This window comes from Ursus americanus, chromosome 36, assembly GCF_024610735.1.
Source record: "Ursus americanus isolate L20-20 chromosome 36, mUrsAme1.1.p, whole genome shotgun sequence".
In the NCBI taxonomy this organism is placed as follows: domain Eukaryota; kingdom Metazoa; phylum Chordata; class Mammalia; order Carnivora; family Ursidae; genus Ursus; species Ursus americanus.
This window is the reverse complement of record NC_142162.1, coordinates 10,919,903-10,947,167: the sequence shown is the minus strand read 5'-3', so window position 1 is coordinate 10,947,167 and position 27,265 is coordinate 10,919,903. Positions and strand designations below refer to the sequence as shown.

The 27,265-nt window shown below is 36.6% G+C and overlaps 1 protein-coding gene across 5 annotated transcripts in view; it reads left to right on the top strand.

Moving 5' to 3' along the window:
• The window catches only part of NEDD4 (NEDD4 E3 ubiquitin protein ligase), a 129,435-nt gene that overhangs the window by 21,493 nt on the left and 80,677 nt on the right, over positions 1-27,265 (top strand). For 2 of the 5 annotated variants that reach the window (XM_087859187.1, XM_087859188.1), the window contains exons 2-5: positions 9,393-9,466; positions 15,345-15,511; positions 18,965-19,043; positions 19,145-19,183. In XM_087859187.1, the coding sequence (XP_087715313.1) occupies positions 18,999-19,043; positions 19,145-19,183 (84 nt within the window). In that variant the 5' untranslated portion in view covers positions 9,393-9,466; positions 15,345-15,511; positions 18,965-18,998. Of the gene's footprint in view, positions 1-4,336; positions 4,452-9,392; positions 9,467-15,344; positions 15,512-18,964; positions 19,044-19,144; positions 19,184-27,265 lie in introns of all 5 variants that reach the window. The other 3 variants (XM_087859186.1, XM_087859185.1, XM_045791215.2) reach the window with 2 other exon arrangements.

The window sequence follows — 27,265 nt, the reverse complement described above, 5'->3', positions numbered from 1 at the left end:
GTTCACTTTTTAGTTATTTTAAACCAACAGGAAAGTTGGAAGTACAGTGCAGAGAACTCCGGATCGTCCTCATGTAAGTTCTCCTGCTCTTGATATTTCACTACAACTCCTCCATAATCGTTTTTGGAGGATTTTGGAGGATCCTTTTCATTAGTCTTTTTTTTTTTTTTTAAGATTTATTTATTTCAGAGAGAGAGGGAGAGCGAGCGAGCACATGCAAGCATGCACATGAGCAAAGGGAGGGGCAGAGGCAGAGGGAGAGAGAGAATCTCAAAGGCACTCTGTGCTGAGCGCTGAGCCTGACGCTGGGCTCGATCTCATGATCCTGATTTCAGGACCTGAGCAGAAGTCAAGTGTCAGGAGCTTAACCTCCTGAGCCACCCAGGTGCCCCTCATTAGTCTTTTTCTAAACCATTTGAGGGCAAGCTGCAGACACAATGCCCTGTCACCTCTAAATACTTTAGTGTGTATTTTTCTAAAACAAGAACACTTTCCTTTTTTTTTTTTTTTAGATTTTATTTATTTATTTGAGAAAGAGTGAGAGAGAGAGAGAGAGAGAGAGCATGAGCAGGGGGAGGGGCAGAGGGAGAAGCAGGCTCCTCAATGAGCAGGGAGCCTGATGCAGGGCTCAATCCTAGAACCCTGGGATCATGACCTGAGCCAGAGGCAGACACTTAACCGACTGAGCCACCCAGTTGCCCCAACAAGAACACTTTTCTATATAACAGTTGTCCAATCCTCTAAGCCATAAAATCGGCATTGATATGAACCTACCATCCGAACTGCAGAGCCCATCAATCTTCGCCAGGTGTTCTAATAATTTCTGTTTCCTTTCTGGTCCAAGAGCCCACATAGGAGCATGGGTTGCGTGTACTTGTCATGGCTTTGCGGTCTATTCTAATCTGTATCAGTTCCTTGACAGTTATTGAGTACAGGCCTTACAACTTGTAGGATATTCCCCAGCATGGGTCTGTTTCCTCCTTCCTCAGGGCCACGTCAAAGTCATATTTTTGGGGAGGAATCACAGAGATGATGCTGCATTCTTCTCCGTGCCTCCGAGGGGGTGCATATTGCTTTGTCCCATCACTGTCAATGATAACCTCGCTCACTTGATCCTTTTGGTGTCTGCCAGGTTTCTTTTTTGTAATGTCACTATTTCCCCCTTCATAACCGATCAGTATTTTGTGGGGACATCTTTAGAGATTATGCCAAGTAGCCTACCCTTCCTTCATCAGATTTCCATCCAGCACGTTTAGCATTCATTGATGACTTCCACCTGAATCAAACACCACTATTTTTTTATTTCCATCTTTATTAACTGGCATTCTGTGTAAGAAGAGCTTTCCCTTTGTCCTTTATTTATTTATTTATGTCAGCATGGATGTGTAAAATTCCACCTTATTCAATGGGTTGTGATTATTTCCTATCATTCAATATTTTGTTGCTCAAATGATCAGCTTGGTCAGTGGAAAGCCGTTTCAGGGGCGTTCCTAGTTCATATGACAAGCCCCATCCTTCTTTGAACCCTTCGTGACTTTCTAGCAGAAGATGTTCCAGACTCCCCTTGTATTTTGCCTGGCCCACCACTGTCTGGAACCAGCCATTCCTTCTAGAAACACTGGTGCCATTTAGGAGAAAATGCCTTTTAGAAGCCAAGATCTGGGTGCTTAGTGTGCTCATTACTATTGAATGTCATTGCTCTTCAACCAGCTCAGCAAACACTTAAGAAATGTGTGTGTGTGTGTGTGTGTGTACACACATAAATGTATACCTACTTCTATATCAATCTGTATACGTGTATTTAAAAGTCATTAATTCATATCCGTTTCTCAAATTCAAATCTAATGCCTCAGGGCTCTCTCTAGCCATAAGTACCTTCCCTACCAGTAAAAGTTCTGACTTTTCTTATTCTCATTGTCTTTACTTGTTTGCCCGGTCTCTGTAGTTAGGTTGTTGGTGTCCCTGGTTTCCCAAGCAGGCAGGCACCGCCTCTGTCTGCCGCTAGGAGTACTGCTGTGGCACAGGGCCGCGTGTGCCCGGCGCCGGCGCCAGTGGGCATCGACTGAGGCAGCTCTGTGTGGTACTGCCCTTCTCCCATAGTGCCCCAGGCTGGTGAGCGTGCTGACCACGCACCCCCACGAGACTCCGTCCAGCCCCCAAGCCCTGCCTAAGCTGGGCCTGACCGTGAGTCCTCTGCACCAGGAAGAGATTAGAGGCACTGTGTGTCTGTTTTCCTACAGTTACCTATTAGCAGTTCATCTGTCATGCAGGAGTAGGATATTGGAGCTGGAAGGCACCCGTAAATAAATCATTTAGGGTAGACAGGGGGATAGAGATTCGAATCTGACTAGGATGGAATTCTGGCTTTGTCCCTCTCGGTGACCTGGCATAGGTATTTGTCACCTGTCAGAGCAGGGTATTTACATCGGCTGACTCTCCCATTCCCTAGCTGTGTCTGGTATTCAGAAGATCGTGTAGTACCGAGAGAATGTAAGGTGGCTGACTTGAATTGCTGAACCCGCTGTCCACTGAATTCTGTGGCCATCAGTGTTACTGACCTCTCCCTTCTTAGGCTGGCTCCCTTGCTAATCCTATCAGAGTTTTAAGAGGATAAATGAATGGAGAAGGTAGGAGAAGAAATGCAGGGAGAAAGACACAGCACAAACAAATGAAAAAAGGTTGTGGTAAGTTTTCTGAAGTCTTGAGGAATGAATACGTCCGTAGTGCAACATCATAACCCCATGGCCTGACCCAAACGTTTGGCTTCCCCCCCTATGAGATGTGCTGTGGCAATGCATGTAAACAGTCATGTCGGTGCATAGAGATGCTTTCATGAAAATACCCTCCTCTAAGGTAAAGCGTCAGCCTAAATATATTCCGAGCTGCCTTTAGTTGAATGCCTGCTATATTCCAAGCACCAGGCCACATGTTCTCACGCTGTAGCTGTGATCATTGAAAGAGTTTTGCAGACGTAGATAGTGTTATCTCCGTTTTACAGATAAGGAATGTGAGATTGTGATTTGCTCAAAGACTTGGTCCCATTAGATTGCAGATCTGGGCTTGAATCTCAGATTTCTTTAATACCAAAGACTTGGTCTCTCCACTGTCCTACTGCAACTAGTTGCCCAAATAGAAGAATTTAACAGCAGAGAATCTTTCTCAGGAAGGTGAAAAATGTAACAGGTGCAGAATTAACTTGTAACGATTCTTAGGTTCTTCCACATTTTCTGTCTATTTTGTTAACAGCTTTTAGGTGGACCTCTCAAGTACTTGAATTCTGTATTTGCTTGCATATTTGTTGAACCGTTACTATGTGTAAGGCATTTGGATCAGGCCACAAGGTGATAATGACGAATGACAGACCTCACTGAATTTGCCGCCTACGGGAAGAGAAGGACAGTAAATACCTAATCACACATCTTATAAATGTGAAGGAAAAGGAAGGTGAGATAAAAGCATTTAACAGGCAAGATGACTTCATGTTGTATGGTATGAAGGAGGGGAGCGAGTGAGTATGAGGAAAGGCTGAGGAAGTCACCTTTAATCTGATTCTAAGGACGAATAGGAGTTAGCCAGGTGAAGAGTGGGGCAAAAAAGCCGTCCAGGTAAACAGAACGAACGGCACGTGCAGAGGAGAAGATGGAGAAGAACGTGAAGAAGACTAGAACGGTGGTGTCAGGAGATGAGTGTGGAGAGGAGGGAAGAGCAGAGCCCGGCAGGCGGGCGAGGGAAACTCACCAAACAGGGGTGTGGGCACGTGCACACGCACACACATCATCATCGCTAACATTTTTTTTTGTAGTTAGTATTTGTTCCTCAGATGTTTAACTTCTCTACTTGTTATTCGTTTCTTGTCACATCTCTGGCTTTTCAGCTAGGATCACCTTTTTCTGCCTGAAGAACATCCTGTAGAAGTTTTTTTTAGTATTTGCTGGAAATAAACTTACTCGGGTTTTTTGTCTGATAATGTCTTTATTTTGCTTTTCTTTTTTGAGGGGGAATGGAGTAAAATTTTTAAACAGTGAAATGCAGATTTTTAAATGTACACTCTGATGTGCAGTGCTTTTCAACAACACGCGTAGCATCTAGCTCAATTAAGATGTAGACTATTTGCATCACTCTGGGGGCGCCGGGGTGCCTCAGTCGGTTAAGCGTCTGCCTTCGGCTCAGGTCATGATCCCAGGGTCCTGGGATCAAGTCCTTCATTGGGCTGCCTGCTCAGTGGGGAGTCCGCTTCTCCCTTTCCCTCTGCCCCTCCCCCTGCTCATGCTCACTCTCTCTCTCAAATAAATAAAATCTTTAAAAAAAAAAACGACGAATATTTCCATCACTCCAGAATGTCCCCTTGGGCCTTCTTCCTGTCAACTTACCACTTCACTCTCCGGTGGCAACCTTTTATCACCATGCTTAGTTTGGCCTGTCCTAGAACTTCATATAAATGGAATCATACGGTATGTATTCTTTCGTATCTGGCTCCTTTTGTCTAATGTAATGTTTCCAGTCGCCCATGTGGTGGTTTGTATAAGCAACTCATTCTTTTTATTGCTGAGTAGTATTCCATTGTATGTTTACCCATTCTCCTTTTGACAGACACTTCTGTTGTTCCCAGCTTTTGGCTACTTATGAATAAACTGTGAACATTAGTCTACAGATCTTATGAAAATATTTTTTCCACAAATATAGGTTACCAGCTTGATGTGTACCTTTCCAGAGGCATTTCATGTATAAAGAAGTGTATGCGGTGCTATCACGTTTAAGAGTAGTGTTAAAATGTGAAGTGATGATGAGCTGTTCCTTTTTGGAAATTTTATAGTTCTGACTGAATAAAGTTATGGTTTTCTAGAAGGGGAATAGTCACACAACTGCATTAACTATAGCACTCCCCTTTCTTACCTTCATGTTCTTTACCTGTGGGTCTGAACTTTAGCGTTCATTGGAATCACCCGGAGAGTTTGTTAAAACACCGTCTACTGGCCCCACCACAGAGTGTCTCATTCAGTAGCTATGGGGCCTGAAAATGTGTTTCTGGTAAATTCCCATGTGGTGTTCATACCACTGGTCCAGGGAATCCACTTTGAGAACCACAGCTCTCTCCTAAGTCTAAGGATTCTGAGTGCTCTAGTCTATCATGGTTATTACTGCCAAACACTGTGAAGGAGCTTTGACCCTGTAAGCAAGTCTCTTTTTTTTTTTTTTAATAGTAATGTCTACTTTATTTATTTATTTTTTAAAGATTTTATTTATTTATTCAACAGAGATAGAGACAGCCAGCGAGAGAGGGAACACAAGCAGGGGGAGTGGGAGAGGAAGAAGCAGGCTCATAGCGGAAGAGCCTGATGTGGGGCTCGATCCCATAACGCCGGGATCACGCCCTGAGCCGAAGGCAGACGCTTAACCGCTGTGCCACCTAGGTGCCCCTTTCATTTTTAAAAATAGTTACTATCGCTGTTGCGTATTACCTTCTAATCTTTACCCACTTATCAGCATACATTTTTACAGAGTTATCATAGAATAGATATCACTCTGCATCCTCATTTTTCTAGTTAACATGGTAATTATTTTCTGTCATTAGATGATATTAATAGTACATGTTAAATGGCTGCTCAGATGATACAGGATTTTGACAATGAAGGGGTAGGGGATGGAGACGACTATCCCAGGCAGAGGGAGCCCAACTTGTGTAAAATCTCAGAGATAAGTAAATATCTTTTTTAAGTAGACTGACTGGAGGTGTGAGGGGGGAGTTAGGTATGGGAGGGAGGCAACAGAGGGGTGGGAGAAGGATGAAGAGAGGAACAAAAATTCTTCCAAGACGCGTGAGAGATGGAAAGATCTAGAGCTCTGCATTTCCTATTCCTGGATTGGGGGGGTTGACAGAAGATTAGGGAGTAGTTAGTAGCTGGTTTTGTGAATTGTGGAGAAATCTCAGGCCTGGAAAACCGCTTTTAATTCCTGTAGCCCCTGCATAGATAACGTATTACCATTTTGTTCCCGCACTGTGATTGAGAAAAACCGCTTATCTTTGCCTAGGATTTGCAACTCTTCCATTTCACTTTCATAAATCAAGAAAGCTTTCTTAGCAGTGGAAGGGGAAGTCTCAAGCTTTAAAGGAGAGCTGGGATCTATTTGGGGATAATGTCCCCATTTTGAATAAGGAGAAGATGTTTAATTTTCATTTATTTTTTCCTCATTTGAGTACTCTCCACGTCTCTATTAGCAGTACTTTGATTATCATGTTTCCAAAGTTATTGAAGAGTTTAGTCTCTTGTTGCAGCATTTATGTTCTTCAGTTTCAAAAATGCTGTGAGATATTATGATTTCTGCTTATGGTTGTGATTGCAAAGACCTGCTTTGGCAATTTTCTAGCATTAATTTATAAAATGCCCTTAAGTGAATGCAAATATGAAAATAAAGGGCACTTCTTATTTAATTTTACAATAGAATCTTAAATCAATATAGTTTCACATCAGTTAACCGCAACACCCAAACTAACTAGTTCTGATATTTGTGGTAGGAAATGCAAGAGGGTTTAAAAGTTAAATGAGTTTGTGACCGTGAGTAATTTATCATTCCCTGGAATTTTTAAAATTAATAGTTGTTACATTTTTCTCCAGGAGACTTCTGGGGGATGGTTTCAGTAGAGGTTCCACCAATATGGATTAACTTTTTAAGAGGGGTGTGGTAATCTCTTTCCTCAATTAAGTTTACATATAAATTATAAACACTTGTCTGTGTTTACAAAAGTTGGGATTATCAAATAACATTATTTGCTGATGGCACTTCTGATTACACTTTACCACTTGAAAAAGTTTGTATTTATTTATTAAGTCATCACAGAAAAGACTTCTAATTTTAAGAATTCAGTGTTGGAGATCCATACCTATCTAAAAAAGTACAGCCATTTCCCAGTCAACTGGGAGACAAGAATTTGGCTGGTCAGGCCAATAGAACACTTCAATGGGCCCATTTATTCAGTGGGATTTTTCCAGGAAGAAAGGGTGACTGCAAATGTCTTCAGATTTTGGGGAATAAGTTCCTGTAGAAAACTGAAATTTCAGTTCACATCTTTTCCTCTCTAATTTTTAATTCTGTCTTTATTCTGATACCTGAGGATTTTCCCTTCTTTCTTGCAAAATCAGCTATGTATTTAGTTTTATTTGGGGCTACAGGAAACTTATGTTTTATGTAGCATCTCTAGTAAGCATTTTTGTATTATCTGAATTCGTCATCTGAGATTTGGAGCTAATTGAACATTTCCATGATCATACTTATTCAGTGAAACCTCCAGGAATGAGGGTGATTGTAAGCATTTAGCAGTAGGAGAAGATTGAAATAAATATTCCACGATATGTGTACTTTCGCCTTTTCAGGCCTCTGCTCACAAGGGAATATGACTAACCACTTGCTGGTGGAATGACTGTATCATAGAATCCATTAGGTTGCTATCTATTGGGCAACATCTATTTCGTATTTGTTGATCTTACAAATGCTGCCGTGTATACTGCTATGCTTATGTCCTTGAGTATCAGAGTGAGAGTGTATCTAGGGGATAGACCTAAAAGTGGAATTTCTGGGTTATTGATTTAGAACTTTAGTAGATTTTCTTTAAAATGATTCTTCAATTTATACTTCCTGCCAACAGCATATTAGAGTTTTCCCTAATTACTGAGATTGAAAATATTTCACATGTTTATTGTCTATTCTCTGTGATTTCTCCTACTAGGTTGTTTGTATTTTACTTATTGGTTTTTAGGAGTTTTTTAAATATATTCTGGATAATCATAATTTGTCAATGGCACACATTTTAGATACTTCCTCCTTGTCTGTCCCCTTGACTTCTCATTTTGTTCATGGCGTCTCTTCTCATACAAAAGGTATATAATTTCAATGGCAAAAGGCATATAATTTTAATTTTCCCGTTAGAGTTTGTATGCTTTAAAATCCTTTCCTACCCCACTGTCATGAAAGTATTCTAAAATTCCCTATGAAATTTTTACAGTTTTCTTTTTTGCTTATAAGACTTTAATGTATCTGGAATTTGTTTTTGTATAGAGTATAAGATATTACTTCTGTATTCATTTTTACTCTTCCCTATGAATTTTACAATTATTTGTTAAAATCCATGGCAAAATCTGGGTGGGGGGAGTTGGAATTGTGTTGCATTCATAGGTTATTTTGGAGAAAACAGACAATAACATGGAATATTTCCATCCATGAACACAGTGAATTTCTTCATTTATCTAAGTCTTCTTTGTGTTCTTCAATAACTTTTTATAATTTTGTCCGTAAAGGTTTTTTTATATTTCTCATTAATTCTGTTTCTCTGTGTTTGATAGTTTTGCTTAATTGGGAATTTTTTAAAATATGCATTCTGTTTTATAATATTTTCTTACCTTTTAATTTTGAACAATTTAAGATCTACAGGGCAATTAAAATAGTAGTATAATGAACACCTGTATACACCGCAGCTAGATCCACAAATTGGTAACATTTTACTTATTCCCTTTGTTTACACACACACACACACACACACACACACACACACACTCACATTCACATTCAGTTTTTTATTTGCTGAAACATTTAAGACTAAATTGTACTTTATCACACACTTTATCCCTAAATATTTCAATATGTATCTCAAAAGATATCTTTATATAAAACCTTAAAACAGTATTATGATATCCAGGAAATTTAATACTTGATTTGTTACAGTATCAATATACTATGGTTTTATTTAATGTATAATCTATTGAATGGAATTTTTAAAATAATGAGCATAGGGGAAGAAAGAGAGAGAAAGGCAAACCAAGAAGCTGACTCTTAACTATAGAGAACAAACTGATGGTTACCAGAGGGGAGGCGGGCAGGGGGATGGGTTAAATAGGTGATGGGGATTAAGGAGTGCACTTGTGGTGAGCACTGGTTGTTTCATGTAAGAGTTGAATCACTAAATTGTACACCTAAAACTAATATTGTACTGTATGTTAACTAACTAGAATTTAAATTAAAACTTTAAAAAAATAATTACCATTCTGAATAGTTATTACAAACGATTATAAGCTCTTTTGTGTTTTTGTGTACATAGCAACAATGAAAATATTAGTACTAAGAATTTGGCTGTAGATTTTCCTGGAAGCAATGATAAGTTCTTAATGTAATAATTTAACTATAGTTTTTTTGACTTTTCTTTGTAGATAATCAAGTTATCTAGAAATAATAATATCGTTTTTATTTTCTCTTACATATCTTTTAATCAAATTAATTCTTGAAAAAGAGTCCTCCAGGTAATTTTAAAATCCTGATTACTTTATTTGATATGTATATAAAAGTATGTGTCTTAGATATGTTGTAAAGTACATAAAAATAATATATAAAATTTTGTATTTTAGGAAAATTCACGAATTGTGAGGGTCAAAGTCATAGCTGGAATAGGCCTTGCCAAAAAGGATATCTTGGGAGCTAGGTAAGTATATTAAGTTGAGTTATAATTTTAAACTGCACTGGTTTTTTTTCTAAATGTTGGCAAGATGAATAATTGAGTAATATTATTGGTAAATTAGTGTGCAAATTGGAATGATTATATTTCCAATCGGTGTTTCCAGTAAATTCCTTGGTATCTACCACATGACAATGGTGGGGATTCTGGAAGGAATAAACACAGAAAGTAGATTCCCAAACTGTATCTATGGATATCTGCTGTCCCTGAATCACAAATGTGATAGCAGATTCAAAGCAACTTAGCTAAAGACAAAAGATCTGAATAGAGATAAGAGTTGTTGCCTAAGAAACATGGTTGTGGTTCTCATCCAGATAAGATAATTAATTGGATGATAAAATAAAACAAATAATCATCAGAGAAAGTTTGCAGAATCCAGAGTCTCTACAACTTAGTACTTACAATGTCCAGGATATAAGCCAGAATTATTTGATCTATAAAGAATCAGGAAAATGGAACACATTCTCAGTAGAAAAAAGAAAATATGCTCAAAAACATGTTTATACTTGATATTGTACCACTAAAGATTAGAAATCTCAAGAATGAGATAGAAACCATAAAAATGAGAATTCTAGAACTGAAAATTACAATATTTGAAATTGAAAATCAGGTAGAATTAACAGCAGAATTCAGATGAAGAGGAAAACTTAACTGAACTTAAAATTAGATCCGTAGAAATTATTTCCTAATTAGCAAATGAGAGGGATGGGGCACCTGGGTGGTTCAGTTGGTTAAGGGTCCAACTCTTGATCTCAGCTCAGGTCTTAGTCTCAAGGTGGGGAGTTCAGGCCCTGCCTTGGGCTCCACACTAGGTATGGAGCCTACTTAAAAAGAGAGAGAGAGACAAAGATTGAAAATAATTTTTAAAAATGAACAGCGACTCAGGGACTTCTTAGATAATATCAGACAGTCTAACATACATGAAATCAAAGTCCTAGAAATAGAGGAGAGGGGAAAAAATGAGATAAAACATTTTTTTAAAGAAATAGTGGCCAACTTTTAAAAATTTGATGAAAGATACAAATATATAGTATTCAAAAATCCCAAACACAATAACACTAAGAAGAACTACTGAGGCACATCATAGTCAAACTGTGGAAAGCCAAGTATAAAGAAAAATCCTGACATAAGAAAGAGAAGAAAATGACATATTACATACGTGGGAACTACAATTCAGTTAAGGGTTGACTTCTCCCAAGAAACTATGGAGGCCAGAAGAAATTGGAACAGTAGAATAACAACTGTCAATCCAGAATTCTGTATTCAGTGAAAATATCCTTCAGGATGATGACAAAATAATAACATTTTCAGATAAAACTGTAAGATTTTATTATTGGTAGACCTGAACCATTAGAAGAGGTAAAGGAAGTTCTTCCATCTAAAAAAGAATAGATAATAGATGGAAACTCAGATCTTCAGAAAAGAATAAGGAAATGGTTAATATCTGGGAATATGAAAAAGATTTTTGTTGTTTTTATAACTTAAAAAATATGCCTGTTTAAATCACAACTTATAACACTTCTTGCAGGATTTTTATTTAATGTAGATGGAATATAGATAACAACTATAGCATAAAGGACAGGAATGGGTGTGGGTTATCATCACAAGAAGAACAACTATTTTTATTTTTATTTTTATTTTTTTAAAGATTTTATTTATTTATGTGACAGACAGCCAGCGAGAGAGGGAACACAAGCAGGGGGAGTGGGAGAGGAAGAAGCAGGCTCTCAGCGGAGGAGCCCGATGTGGGACTCGATCCCAGAACGCTGGGATCACGCCCTGAGCCGACGGCAGACGCTTAACGACTGCGCTACCCAGGCGCCCCAGAACAGCTATTTTTAGTTGCTGCCTAAACATTTTACATTATGACAACCCCGCTCACACCCCGAGTCTGGACATTTAGATAAGGACCTGAGCTCAGGATTTCTGCCACAAGTTACCTCTTGTAACTCAGGGCACCCTTTTTAAAATAACCACTTAGAGTTAAGACCCCAAAAAGTTAGTGACCTCCACCCCAACCACTTTATAAGTAATAGGTGCTTGCCACCCTGTTCTTTATCTCCTACTGGCTCATGACCTGATAACAGAGGACTGCCTTTCTTCTGTCTCATTGCTCCTCCCCATTTCCTCCCATTTCTGGGATCTGTAAGTAACAAATCTTGTGCTTTACTACTTTTATGTGGGTGTAGTAAAAATACCTTCAATCAAAATGACCCTGGGGTTTTCACTTCCCCAGAGTGGGAGCTCAGATGCCGAGGGAGCTATCTGTCAACCCCGTGTGGGTGGTTTCTTCCTCCTCACTCAGTAGATCCTAGTCTGCATATTCTGAATTTAATACACTAGCTCCAGCTCCTCAACACAGTTATGGACCTGTTTACTAAACTAAATATATGTTTAGTAGAATGATACATTATTAAATGTAAGTGGAATAAAAAATTGAGAGTACGTTTTGTAATATCTAGATAAGCCAGTAAAAATGATGTAAAGAATTATAGATGAAAAACCAACAGACATTTTTTAATGAAATTCCTGAAAAAATAAAATTATTAAATAAAAGTCCAGGAAAGGAAGAATAAATGATCTAAATGATAAAAAAAAAAAAAAGAAAGAAAGAGAAAAAGAAAAAGGAAAAAAAGGGGGGGAAGGGGAAGAATAGAAAACCAAAAATAAATTAGTAGACCTAAATCCAATTTTATCAAAAATAGCATTAAACATTAATGGACTAAGATAAATATGAAGCAGAGGTTGTTAGAATGGATTGAAAAACAAGACCTAATTGCATATTGTTTATAAAAGATATATTTAAAATATAAAGACACAGCTAAGGTGAAATAAAATGGACCCAAAGAAATATGCCACACAGGCAGTAAGCATAAAAAGACTGAAGTGGATTTATCTGATAAAATAGATTTCAACATCAGAAAGTATTTGCAGACATGTCATAACAATAAAAGAGTAACCAGGAGGCCATTAAATCATAAATCACAAATAAATTATAAAACAATCATAAATATGTACTTATTGACAGAACTTGAAAATATATGAAGCAAAGCTGGACAGAATTAAAAGGATAAAGAAAAAATTCCATAATCGTAGTGGAGACATTAACACCTCTCTCAGCAGATGAACAACTAGATTAGAAAATCAACAAAAACACAAATTTGAACAATATTATGAACAACTTCAACATAAGGAACACTATTTCTAACAACTGCACATATATTTCTTTTCAAGTGGGCGTAGTACATTCACCAGCATAGCCCACAAATGTATTATTTATCTATAAATAATCTATATCTCCATGACTATGATTACCATAAGCTTAGCTAAAAGAACAAACACTTATTATCTCAGTTTCTGTGGGTCAGAGTCCTTGTATCTTTAGCTACGTTGTCTGCTTCAGGGTCTCACAGAACTGCAGTCAAGGTATTTATTCGCTAGGGGTATGGCCTCATCTGAGGCTTATTTGGGGGAAGAATCCACTCTCAAACTCATGTGGTTATTGATAGCATTCAGTTCCTTGCAGCTGCCAGACTGAGGGCTTCAGTTTTGCTGGTTGTCAGCCAGAGGCCACCCTAAGTTCCTTACTGCATGACCTTCATATGGCAGCTCTCAAGCTAACAGCTTGCTTTTTCAAAGCTAGCAAAGGAGGGGGTCTCTAAGCATAGATGGGTTACAATCTTACATAATACAACCACATACATTTTATCATTTTTGTCATAATGTATTGGTTAGAATACATAGTCCTTCCCACATTTAAAAGGAGGATAAAACAAAGGGCATGAACATTAGGAGGTAGGGATAATAGGAGCTACCCTAGAGTCTGTCAGCCGTAATATGTTGGGCCATAAAACAATAAACAATTGCAAAATTCACATTCTTTTCAAGTGCCTATGGTACATTCACCAACACAGACCATGTTAGAACAAGTTTCAGGAATTTTGAAATCGTTGCAATTATATAGAAGATGTTCTCTGATAACACTGAAATTAAATTATAAATAAGTGATATTGTGATATTTAGAAAAACACCAAATATTTGGAAATAAAGCACTATTCTTTTAAATAATCTATGGGTCAAAGAAGAAACCACAAGAGAAATTAGAAAACAACTTGAACAGAATGAACAGAATTAAAATGAAAATACAGCAATATCAAAATTTTGGGAATGCAGCTAGAGTAATAATTAGAGGAAAATGTATAGTTTTAAAATGCCTAACTTAGAAAAGGAGCAAAATCTAATGAATGATTTGAGTTCTGATCTTAAGAAATTAGAAAAAGAAGAGCAAATTAATTCCAAAGTAAGTAGAAAGAAAATAATAAAGGTAAGTGCGGAAATTAGTGAAGTAGAAAATACATAATGATAGAAAAAAATCATTGCAGCCAAAAGCTTGTTTTTTGAAGGGATCAATTAAAATTTTAAGCTTCTAGCTAGATGGATCAAGAACAAAAGAGAGAAGGCACAAATTACCATGGTAGGAATGAAAGCAGAGGCATTGCTACAGATCCTATGGAATTGAAAAAGACAAAAAGGGAACACTGTGCACAACTTTAGACCAATAAGGAATTGTACACCACTTAGATGAAGTAGACAAAATCCTTGAAAGACAAAAATTACCAAAATTAATCACAGAAGAAATAGAAAGTTTGAATAGCCCTATATTGATCAATATGTAACAATATATGACCAGGTGAGCATTTTTCTAGGAATGTAAGGTTTGTGCAACATTTTTTTTTAAAAAGAATCTATCAGTGTAGGATATAGTGGAAGTGCCTACTCTTCCAGCCTCTTTGGTCTCAGCTACAGAAACAAGATGACAAAGGGGGCATCATCATTTAGAAAGCATCACAGTAAGATGCACATGGTATGCTGCCACTGTGGCTCTAAGGCCCGCTACCTTGACCTGTGGCAACTGTGGCTGTCCTGTCAAGTGGAAGAGAAAGTATAAGTAGCCACTGTGGCTCTAAGGCCCGCTACCTTGACCTGTGGCAACTGTGGCTGTTCTGTCAAGTGGAAGAGAAAGTATAAGTAGCCAAGGCTAAAAGATGAAATACCACTGGGACTGGTTGAATGAGGCACCCCAAAATTGTATACTGCAGATTCAAGCATGGATTCCATGAAAGAACAATAAGTAAACTTCATTGGGGCCTCCAGTTCATCTTAAGGATTTCAACACTAAGTCACACAATAATAAATGTTCTGGTATAAAAAAAAAAAATCTTATCCGGGACACCTGGGTGGCTCAGTCAGTTAAGCATCTGCCTTTAACTCAGGTCATGATCTCAGGGTCCTGGGATCGAGCCCCACATCAGACTCCTTGCTCAGTGGGGAGCCTGCTTCTTGCTCTCCTTCCACCCCCCCTCCTGCTCATGCTCTCTCTTTCAAATAAATAAATAAAATCTTTAAAAAAATATATGTAATCAATGTAACTCATCATATTGATATGGTACAGAAGAAAAAACACATTATTACTTCAGTAGGTATAGAAAGTACATTTGACAAAATCCAACACCTGTTCATGGAAAAAAAAAAAAGAAATCTCAGCAAGCTAAGAATAAAATGTAAGATTGGTTTAACATCCAAAAATTAATCAGTGCAATTCATCATATTAATGGAATAAATGAAAACTATGTGATCATTTCAATGAAAGCAAAAATAAGCATCTGACAGAATTCAACACCCATTCATGATAGAAGCTCCTAATAAACTAGGGACAGATGAGAATATTCTAAACCTGATTAAGGTTATTATGAAAAAACCAATAGCTAACATCATCCTCAATGGTGACAGTGTGAATGCTTTCTACTTAAATTCAGTAATAAGACAAGGTTTTGTGCTGTTACAGTCAATTCAACACTGTACTGGATGTCCTAGCTGTATAATGTGACAAGGAGAAGAAATTAAAGTGATGCAGACTGAAAAGGAAGAAATCTGTCTTTATTTGCAGACAACATGATCATGTACATGGAAAGCCCTAAAGAATCTACAAAAAAATCTGCTAGACCTAATAAGGTACAAGACCACAAGATACAAACTCAATGTACCAAAATCAATTATATTTTTATATCCTATCAATGAACAATTGGAAAATAAGTTTTTAAAATATGCATTTGCAATAGCATAAAAATAAAGCCCAGAGGGACGCCTGGGTGGCTCAGTTGGTTAAGCATCCGTCTCTTCATCTCAGCCCAGGTCTTAATCTCAGGGTAGTGAGTTCAAGTCCCATGTTTGGCTCCACACAAGGGATGGAGTCTACTTAAAAACAAACTTAGAAATAAATTTAACAAAAGATTTGCAGGAAATGTACACGAAAACTACAAAACATTACTGACGGAAATCAAAGATTTAAATCAATGGATAAGTATGCTATGTTCATGGATTGGAAGATTCGCTTTTATTAGAGTTTTACCTTTCTTCAAATTAATTAGATTTTGCACAGTCTCAGTCAAAATCCCAGTGTGTGTTTTTGGAGAAATTGATAAACTGATTCCACTATTTTTAATGGAGAGTCAAAGGACATAGAATAAACCAAAACAAGTTCATAAAGGAAGAACAAAATTGGAGAAGTTATGCTACCTGATTTCAAGACTTACTCTACAGCTATAGTAATCAAAACAGAGTGGCATTGGTGTAAGAATAGATATATTGTTCAATGGAATAGAAGAAAGAGTATAGAAATACACACACACACACACACACACACACACACACATATATGGCTGGTTGTTTTTCATTAAAAAGTGTTAAGGTAATTCAAGAGAAGGATAGTCTTTGGTACTGGAACAACAGGTTATCTCTATGGAACAAAATGAATCTTGTTCCTTACCACACATCATATAGAAAATTAATAAGAGCTAAAATTATAAAACTTCTACAGGGACACATAGGAGAAAATCTATGCTCTCCTGGGTTACACAAAGATTTCTTGAGTGGGACTTAAAAAGTATGAACCATAAAGGAAGAAAAATGTTGACATGGACTTCATCAGGATTAAAAACTTATTTGCAAGACACAGGTAAGAATAGGAAAAGGCAAGGCACAGATTGGGAGAAAATATTTTCAAAACATATATTTGATAGAGGCCTTTAATTCACAATATATAAAGACCTCTTGCAGCTCAAAAATAATGTAGTAAAATAGCCAATTAAAAAATGGGCAAAACCCTTCTCAGACCTGTTAGTTATGAGTAGGAACAATAAGAAGCTGTTCTTACGATGTTAGGAATAATAGTTGTAATGTATTGCATAATTTACTTGAATGTCTTTAATTTTGATATTAACATCAGCATAAATCTATTTTTGCTACCAGATGATAGCTATTTTCATGTACTCTACTTCCCTCTGCATTGTATTAATCTGTTACTCAGTGTTAGTCTTAATTTTTCCGTGTGGCAAATATGTATTGCATGAGTATCGTAAATCATGACAGAAAATGTAAACCATTTTCTGAGACTTTTGTTTTGGGTCATGCAATGATAAGAAGTTGCTAGCTTATTTTATTCATGATGATTTTATCTTTCTCTGTTATCCTCAGAGGATACCATTTTTTAAAAGGATATCTGTAAATCTTCTGTCTCACTGTGTGTAAGATTATTTTCTGTTTAAGTCCCACCCTTCTACCTATACCCCGTTTTCCACAAAAGCTCCTACTAATTTGTTTATCCCCTTCATGTAGCTAGTTGACTGTGAATAAGTAACATGGAAAAAGGCAAAAAAAAAAGGGGGGGGGCAAAACTCTGAAACAGACACTGTCTGCGGACAATCCAGGTGAAAGGGTCTAGGTGGGTGGTAAGATCGAGGATATATATTTAGATTTAGATTTAGATTTAATATTTATATTTGATGAAACCATAGATGAGATTGTGAAGGGAAAACATTGAGAGAACAAAAGGCCAAGGGCAATACTTTAATACTTTAGGGAATTTCAGTGTTTACCTGGTAGATTGTAGGCAAGGAGCCTGAGAAGGAGACACAGAGGGAACAGTTAGAATAGTATGAGGACAACCAGAAAGGAGTTGTGTCATGAAAGCAAATGAGATTAGTTTCACAGAGAAAGTAATCAGTAGTATCAAATACAGAGAGGACCAACAAAATAAGTGCCTGGAAGGTGTTGATTGCTTTAGCAAATCGGTGACTTTTAAAGAGCAGTTTCAGAGGAATGGGTCAGAAGGAAAGAGATAGAAACCAAATTCTAGGGCTTTCAAGAACAGCGGGAGTCAAGGAAATGAAGAAAGGGAAATGGTTGGCTATGTCGCTGAGAACATGGCTTCTGGAGCTAGGTGCTTGAGTGTGGGTTCTTGTCCTTGCACTTAACTAGCTGCATGATCTGTGATGAGTTGACTGACCTATCTGTCTGTGCAAAATAAAGACAATAACCATAGCTACCTCATAGATAGTTATAAGGATTTCAAGAGTTAATATATATAAACTGTATAGAATGGTGCCTGGCACAGAGTAATTGCTATATAAATGTTAGTCATTATTGTTATTAATGTTATTGCAGATTCTTTTCCTGGAAAGGTTGAGCTGGGAAGAAAGACAATCTAGCTTACTCTGCTGGAGGAAGGAGGGAGAGTTAAGGAGGGGGGAGTTAAAAATGCATTTATATGATTAGAAAAACCTAGGGCAAAAGAAAAGCTGGAAATGTAAAAGGGAGAAGTGAAAACAGATGATGCAAGATTCCAGAGCAGGTGGGAGGAACATGCACAAAGAGGAATTGGCCTCAAACAGGAGGCATAATACCTGAATCGCTGAGGTTAGGGGTAAAGATGAGTTATGATAAATACCAGGACGTTGGGAGTGGTCTGATGGCTTTGATTTTTGTCAATTAAAGTAAGAGGTAGGTTGTATGAGGAAATGGGAGGGGGAGTTGGTGGTGGAGAATCATGAGTCTTTAGGATCCCCAGAGGAAATTGGAAGAAATTCTACCATGGACAAGTAAAGTGTCTACACTCTTTTGCTTTGCAAACTTAAATATCACAAGATTTTTCTTTTCCATGTTTCTTTGTGGAAGAGGTTACATGACACATAATTATTTTGAACTGAAAGCACTTTGTCTTATTTTGTAAAAAAATATTTACACCCTTGAGATAACTTGGAACAAACTGAGGTCTTGCAAAGCTAGTCTCGAGAATCATTAAATTAGCCATATTAACCCAAAAGAAGAAAGACTGTAATAAAAATTGAACAAAATTTCAAAAATCTTAAAAGGTTGGAAATCATTAAATTGGATTAAAAGGTTTTCTTTCCGATTCTTTGTCTATTTCACTAACACAGTACTTTAGCTTTTTAACAAGATGCAAAAATTACTATAATTACTTACTCCTGCCTAAAAAAAACCCTTTCTTTTAAGCATAGGAAGTAATTATAGAAATTGCTAACAAGAAAAAATCTCTGATTTTTATAGTTTGAGCAATCTGAGTTTGGAAATAAGCAACAATTATTATTATTTTTTTTATTTTAACAGTGATCCTTATGTGAGAGTGACGTTGTATGACCCAATGAATGGAATTTTTACAAGTGTGCAAACGAAAACCCTTAAAAAGGTTAGACTTAGCAGTATTCAAAAAAATTTTAAGTATACTTTATTTTATTTTATATAACAAAATATAAAAAATTTAGTTATACTCTGTTTATTGTCTTTTAGACTTTGAATCCAAAATGGAATGAAGAAATATTATTCAGAGTAAGTATGTATTTTATTTCAGTAAAACAGCAAAAAATTTTTCTCAATAGGTTAGAATGATAAGTTACCACTTATAATACTCTAAATTATATCTTATTAGAATTTGTCTAGATTTTTAAAAATTTAAAAAGTGTTAAATCTGGGTATTCCCTCGATGACATGATCCTGGAACCATTTATCTTATTTAAAAAAACATGTATATAAGGTAACAAAGAGGTAAAAGACAATTATAAACCTGGAATTATCTTATTCTACTTTAATTCTGATTTAGAAACTATATGGTAGTCTTATTCCAATTTAAGAGATTTTGGTGTATTCCCCTAAAGATCATGCAATATTTGTGTCTCCCCAGTCATTTATTAAATAGACTGGTCTGGACAAGAGATGGTGAGGGCCTACCTCTAAGTAGATGCATTTCTTCTTATACACCCTTCATTCACATTCCTGCCTTTCCCCCCTCACCCTTCCTCCCTATACCATAAGAGCAAACTCCAAATCAGCAGTCATTTCAGACTCCTCAGGAGGTCCCTCAAGTTGACAATGTCTCTTTGTACCTATTTGTCAGAGTCCTTGCTGCTGCCAGAATCAACACCCTCCCAGCAGTGATAGAGATGCAAACAGTAATCTCCTTTTCTCTGCTGGATCATTCCCAGTTGTACCTTCCATCCTTTAAATGTCCTGCCTTGACCTCATATTCCTCTTTAGCTTTGAACTTACTTCTCTGTTCACCTGAATAATCAATGTTCTTGAAAGAGTTGCCTGCCCCCCTTCATGTCTGCTTCTCTGATGCATTCCTTAACCCACTCTAATCTAACTCACACCCACATCGTTGGACTAAAACTACTCTTACTAAGGTCATCACTGACCTCTGTGTTGCCACATTCATCTCATCTCATCCTACTTACACGCTCAGCAATGGTTGACGTAGTTGACCGTGCCTGAAACACCAGCCTCTCTGGAGGCTGGTATGGTGTCACACTGGACTTCAGTCAGGAAAATAGAAGCCTCTCTTCTGTATTCCACATTTGAAGATTTTTTTTTAATTCATTTTGTTTTGTTTTAATAAAGTGAATTGGAAGGGAAGAAATTGCTGAAGCAAATCTGAGAAGCTGTTACTGATGATCCAGCCAACAGCACCAACTAGAGTGCTTCTGGTTTTTCTTATGTAGAGAAGGAGCTCTCCCTTACCCTATTTAGTATGGCATGAAAACTGCATTTTGAATCAGTTTGCAAATTTTGGATTCTTGAGGAAATGGTATTGAGTCAACTGGATAGTCATATGGGGAAAAATGAAGCTAAAGTTCTGGCTTACTTTGACCAGAATAAATTCCAGATTTGGTAACCTCTGGTTTTGATTGCTTCTTTGGCACAAGTATTGCTTAGGAGAGAATTTTAAAATTCCCAAGTGGTTGAATGTTTTATTTACTTACACTTTTATTATTATTTTGCTTATTTTATTGTGTTTTTCTTAGAAATATATGTGTTTTCAATGTATTGAAGTTTTTTTGTACCTTTTACTCTTTTTTCTTTCTAACCTCATTGGCTTGCACATGTCAAATAATGTTTAGCTGTAATAGGGATGGATGTTTATTTGTCTTGTTTCCAATTTTAACGGGAATTAATCTAGCTTTTCTCCATTAAACATAGCTTTTTATTTTTTTTATCACATTAAAGAGGTATTCAGCTATTGTTATTTTTTTCAAGAATTAAAAAAAAAAATTGACACTTCCAGTTTTAGCCATGATGTAGTAAAAGGGCATTGAACTTAACCTGATGCATAAACAACTGTAAAGATATTAAGGATGTTAGCACGATCCGAAGTCTCACAACATAATATTCAAAGTGAGTCTAAAATTATTTTACATACAAAAAGCCACAAAAATATGACCAGTTCTCAAAAGAGGACAATCAACAAGTGCCATTAGCAAGATGATGCAGACATTGGAATTTGGTAGTAGAGCAACTACCAAATAAAAACAGCTATTATAACCATTATAGTTATGCTCCGTAATGTAAAGGTAGACACTCTGGAAATGAATGGGAAGATAGATATTCTCAGCAGAGAATAAATACTGTAAAAAAGAATGAAACAGAAATATTAGAATTTAAGAATATCTGAAATTTTAAAAATCACTGAATGAGCTCAATAGCAAAGTGAAGATAACAGTGAAAAGCATTAGTGAACTTGAAGATAAGCAGTAGAAATGATCTAATCTGAAGAACAGAAAATAAAGATAGAAAAAAAATTAATAGAGCCTGGGGGACCTGGGGACAATATTAAAAGAGCTTAATGTTTGGGTCATTGAAGTCTCAGAAGGAGAAAAAGACATTGGTGGAAAAAAATACTTGAAGAGATAATGGCCAAAACCTTCCAAATTTGGTGAAAGAAATGCCTTTAGAGATTAAAGAAATTCAGCAAAACACAGAGCATATGAAAACCATGCTCAGACACATCATAGTCAAATTGCTGGAACCGAAGATAATGAAGAAATTTTGAAGACAGCCTGGAAAAATGGTAGAAGAATAATGGGTAGATTCAGCGGTGCATGGTTAGCCAGAGGCTGTCAAGCAGCTCTGTAGGTTCTCTTGAAAGAGATCTAAGTAGCTCAACTCTGGCCCCTACAATTGTGATACTTAAGGGTGCACACTATAATCCTCAGAGCAGCCACTAAAAAATTAAAATGGAAAATTATAGGTAAAAATCCAATAAAGGAAAGAAAATGGAATACTGAGAAATACGCGATTAATAATTTTTTTAAAAAGATAAAAGGGAATAAAGATAAATAGAATAGAAATAGAAAGATGATGGTCATAAAGCCAACCATCTCAGTAAGTCCCCCCAAAAAGCAAGATTCAACCATATGCTCTTAATAGGAGACACACTTTGAATGTAAAGACACAAGACAGGTCAAAAGTAAAAGTACAGAAAAAGATACACCGTTCAAACACTAAGCCAAAAAAAAAAAAAAAAAGAAAGAAAAAGAAAGCCCCAAACAAACAAAAAAAAAACCCTGGTAAGGCTGTATTAACATTAGATCAGTAGACTTTAGGATGAAAAGTATTACTAGAGATAAAGAGGGACATTTTGTGAACATAAAAGGGCTTAGTCATCAGGAAGACACACCTGATAAAAGAGGTTCAAAATTATAAAGCAAAAATTGACGGATAATAGGGAAATAAATTCAGAATAGTTGAAAATTTTATCACTCCTCTCTCAATAGTAATAAAATAATTAGTAAATGTCAGTAAATGTATAAAAGATTTGAACAACACTATCAATCAACCCATACGTATAGAAGACTACACCTAATACCTGAAGAATATACATTCTTTTTATATGCCTATGGAACATTCACCAAGATGGACCATATATTGGGCCATGAAACAAGTCTGAATACATTTAAAAGGCTTGAGATTCAACATATTCTCTGAAAATAGAATTCAGTAATACAAATATACCTGGGAAATCCACAAATATTTGGAAATTAAGCAACGTTTTTTAAAGATTTTGGGGTGCCTGGGTGGCTCAGTTGTTAAGCATCTGCCTTTGGCTCCTGGAGTCCTGGGATCGAGCCCCACATCAGGCTCCTCCCCTGGGAGCCTGCCTCTTCCTCTCCCACTCCCCCTGCTTGTGTTCCCTCTCTCGCTGGCTGTATCTCTCTCTGTCAAATAAATAAATAAAATCTTTAAAAAAATAAAATAAAATAAATAAAGATTTTATTTATTTAATTGACAGAGCACAAGCAGAGGGAGTAGCAGGCAGAGGGAGAGGGAGAAGCACACTCCCTGCTCAGCAGGGAGCCTAATGTGGGACTCCTTCCCAAGACCCTGGGATCAAGACCTGAGCCGAAGGCAGATGCTTAACTGACTGAACCACCCAGGCGCCCCAACAAACATATTTTAAATAAACCGTGGATCAAAAAGGAAATCGTAAGGAAAATTATAAGACATTTTAACTGATTATAAAGGATAGCATTACCAAAATATGGGATGCTTGGAGACAAATTTACACCTTTAAGGGCTCATATACAAAAGAAAAAAAGACAAAATCAGTGATCTAAGTTTCTATTTTAGAAAAAAAAGTAGAAGGAAATAAGAATAGAAATCAATGAAATAGAAGATGGATAAAAAGTCAAGAAAATAAATGAAACTAAAGGTGATTCTTTGAAAAGATTAATAAAATTGATAGCCTATAGCTAGCACAAATAAGAGAGAAAACTCAATGACTGCTATGGAGAATGAAAGGCACAAGGGCGCCTGGGTGGCTCAGTCATTTGAGCCACAGACTCTTGGTTTCAGCTCAGGTCATGCATGATCTCGGGGTCATGAGATCGAGCCCCACCTCAGACTCTGAGTTCAACTGAGAGTTGCTTGAGATTCTCTCTGTCCCTCTCCCTCTGCTCCTTCCCCTCCCCAAAATAAATAAATCTTTAAAAACAAAGAATGAAAGGTATATCCCACAGACAATAGTAATAATAATAATAATAATAATAATAATAATAATAATAGTGTAATATGGACAACTTTATGGCAACAATTTTAACTTAGCTAAAGTGGACCAATTCTCTAAAAGCAAAAATATATCAAAGCCAGTATGAGTAGAAAGAGACAATATGGATGGATATCTGTTAGAGGAATTTAAATTGTAATTAAAATTCAGAATTTTTTTAAAATTTAAAATTAGAATTAGAAATCTCATTGTTTTTGATGGTCTTGATTTCCTTCTAGAAAAGATGCTCGAAAATAAGTACTACTTTTGAATTAATGATGTTAACACAAAAATAAGAAAGAAGGCCATTTGCAAATGATAGAGCAGCTTAGTGTCTTTTACTGTCTTTTACTCATTGTTTCTTTTACCATAATTTCACTATTACCAAATGTTCTAGCCAGTGTTGCTTTACTCTGGGATCATAGGCTGCACATTTATTTCCATCAGAACTTTGCAAATTTATTGCAACAACAACTAGACGAATCTGTATTTAGATCAATGCTAATTCATCACAGCTAGAATAGAACTGAAAGCACATGGTGATTTAGTATTTTCTGTACAAAGACCATTATTATGTGCGGTCCCCTAGTTCCCTCTTTGTCATTTATATCATTATTTATACATAGCACAAAATGTTTTCAATGGCATGTATTCACATAGAATATAGAAATAATATATTACAGTCACAACTTGGTTATTGGGCCTTTAACCAAATGGAAATTGTGGTCAGAAGTTGAAGGGAGTCTTTATATCTTCGGGAAAACATGAAGTTCAAAGAAGGTTTTTGCGGAGAACAGTTATTGGTAGATTAACAAACAGGAAGGGCTCCAAACTGAAGTTGGCTTCATAGCAAATTATAGTAAAATCTGCACTTACAGTTAGGTGCTCAGATTCGACTAAGGGAGGCAGATTATGGGAGGGAAGAGGTACTTTGCGTAGGAGCATCTAGAAAGACAGCTCACTGCATTCCTCATATTCCCATGGTGCTTGGTTTGTGTCCTCAGTAGTCATACTCAGAGTATTACACAGTGGACCCTTGAACAACACAGGTTTGAACTGTGTGGGTCCACTTATATGCAGAATTTTTTTTTTTAATAAATACAGTACAGTACTACAAACCTATTTCTCTTCCTTATGATTTTCTTAATAGCATTTTCTTTCCTTCAGCTTATTTTAAGAATACAGTACTTAATATATATAACATACACAGTAAACAATGAGCACATTTATTATTTTGATTTATGTTTATGTTATCCATAAGACTTGTGGTCAGCAGTTGGCTATCAGCAGTTGAGTTTTGGGGGAGTCAAAATTTCTATGCAGATTTTCAACTGCACCCCAACCCCCATGTTGTTCAAGGGCCAACTGTATTTACAAAATGTGTGTCTGTTCATGCATATGTTCTGTAGGGAAATGCGGATCTCAAAATGTGGGAACACAGGGTCCTTTCTGTTGTGCATGTTACACCAGCCTGGGTGAACTCTGTGTCTGAGGCTGAGGAGCTCCTTTCTGAGCATATTACTTGTCCGCCATAGTGTCCTTTTCAAAGTAGTATGGTTTTCTTTTTTTCTACCTGTGTAGTAGAGATCCTGGTTCTGAAAATTCTGACAAATGAAACAATTATAAATATTTCATATATAATTACATTTACATATATAATATGTGTTATATATTTTTTTAAAAGGAACAAAAATCAGCTGTAATTACCATAAAACCACCACTGTATGATTTTCTGGTATTGTTTCCTATGTGTTTTTATCCACATATTTATACTCCGCCACCTCTACAAACACACTTTGATTCTTAATCTCTTGGGCTAGAATTGTGTCATGTATGTATTTCTAGCCCAGTTTTGGGTAAGGAGAATGGAATTATGAGGCTTAGAAGAATCAGGATTCAGCCCCTGGGAGTGGGGAGTGGGCATCTATCCCTGACACACGTTGTCATCCACTATTTGAATAAAGTCAGAATTCTGTTAGCTAGGAAGAAGTGGGGGACACCCTATTAATAAAGCACTAAGTAAATTATGGCACAGCCATGCAGTGAAATCCTCATTACCTATTTGAAAAGAAACAGATGTATATGTATGAACAGAGATTAGTTTCAAAATACACTAATGAAGGAGAAAAGGCACAGAACATCGTGTGTATAATGCACCTATTTGTGTAAAAACAGAAACAAAAATGCTTTATCATACACTGGTATTTGCATAAAATACTTCTGGAAGGACGTAAGAAACTGCAGCTTTTTCTCTGAGGATGAGACAAGCATAAGAGAGAGATTTATATTTCAGTATGTATCTTTTTTACTGTTTGGATGTTCCTGCATGACTGTGTATCTATAATTTATTTTATTTGTTGATGAAAATAACTATATAGAGAAAGCAGACCTAAAACATGTAAATAAAAATGCCAAGATACTTTCTATTTATATAATGCTTTATGCTTGTAAAAATACCTTTCTGGGGCACCTGGATGGCTCAGTCAGTTAAGCACCTGACTTGTTTTTGGCTCAAGTCATGATCTCAAGGTTGTGAGATTGAGCCCTGTGTCAGGCTCCGTGCTGGTTATGGAGCCTGCTTAAGATTCTCTCTCTCCCTCTGCCCCTCCCACCCCTGCTCACTCTCTCTCTCTAAAATAATAATAATAATACTAATAATAAATAAAAATACCTATCTAATCCATTTAACTTTTACACCATTTTATTTTAAAATTTATTTTAAAATATTTACAATATATGTCCACACAAAAACTTGTACATGAGTGTTCATAGCACCATTAATCATTATATTCAAAAAGTAGAAACGACCAAATGTCTATCAACAGATGAATGGATACACAAAATGGGGTATATACATGCAATGGGATATTTTTCAGCAGGATGAAGAAATGAAGGACTGTTACAAGCTACAACATGGGTGAACCGCAAGAAGTAGCAAGAAGCCATTTACAAAAGACCACATATACGATTACATCCAATGTCTAGAATAGATGAATCTATAGAGACAAAAAGTAGATTGGAGGTTGCCTGAGACTGGGGAGGTTGAGGGGAAATTAGGAGCAACTGCTAAAGGGCGTGGGGTTTCTTTTTGAGGTGATGAAAATGTTCTAAAATCTTTTTTTTTTTAAGACTTTTTTAAAAATTTATTTATTCGACAGAGATAGAGACAGCCAGCGAGAGAGGGAACACAAGCAGGGGGAGTGGAAGAGGAAGAAGCAGGCTCATAGTGGAGGAGCCTGATGTGGGGCTCGATCCCATAACGCAGGGATCACGCCCTGAGCCGAAGGCAGATGCTTAACCGCTGTGCCACCCAGGCGCCCCGAAAATGTTCTAAAATCTTAACAGTAGTTGCATACTCTATGAAAATCCTAAAAACCAGTAAATTGTACACTTTCAATGGGTCAATCATATGGTATGTGAAATACGTCTCAGTAAAGCTGCTTTTTGAAATGTACCTGCATTGTTTTTTTCCTGCATCCACCAGCAGAATTTCTAGGAACATTACCTTAGATTCTTTATGGACAATATAGAATAAATTGACACTTACCAATACCTTTGTTCTTCTTTGACCATTTGGTTACTCCTCTTGCAAA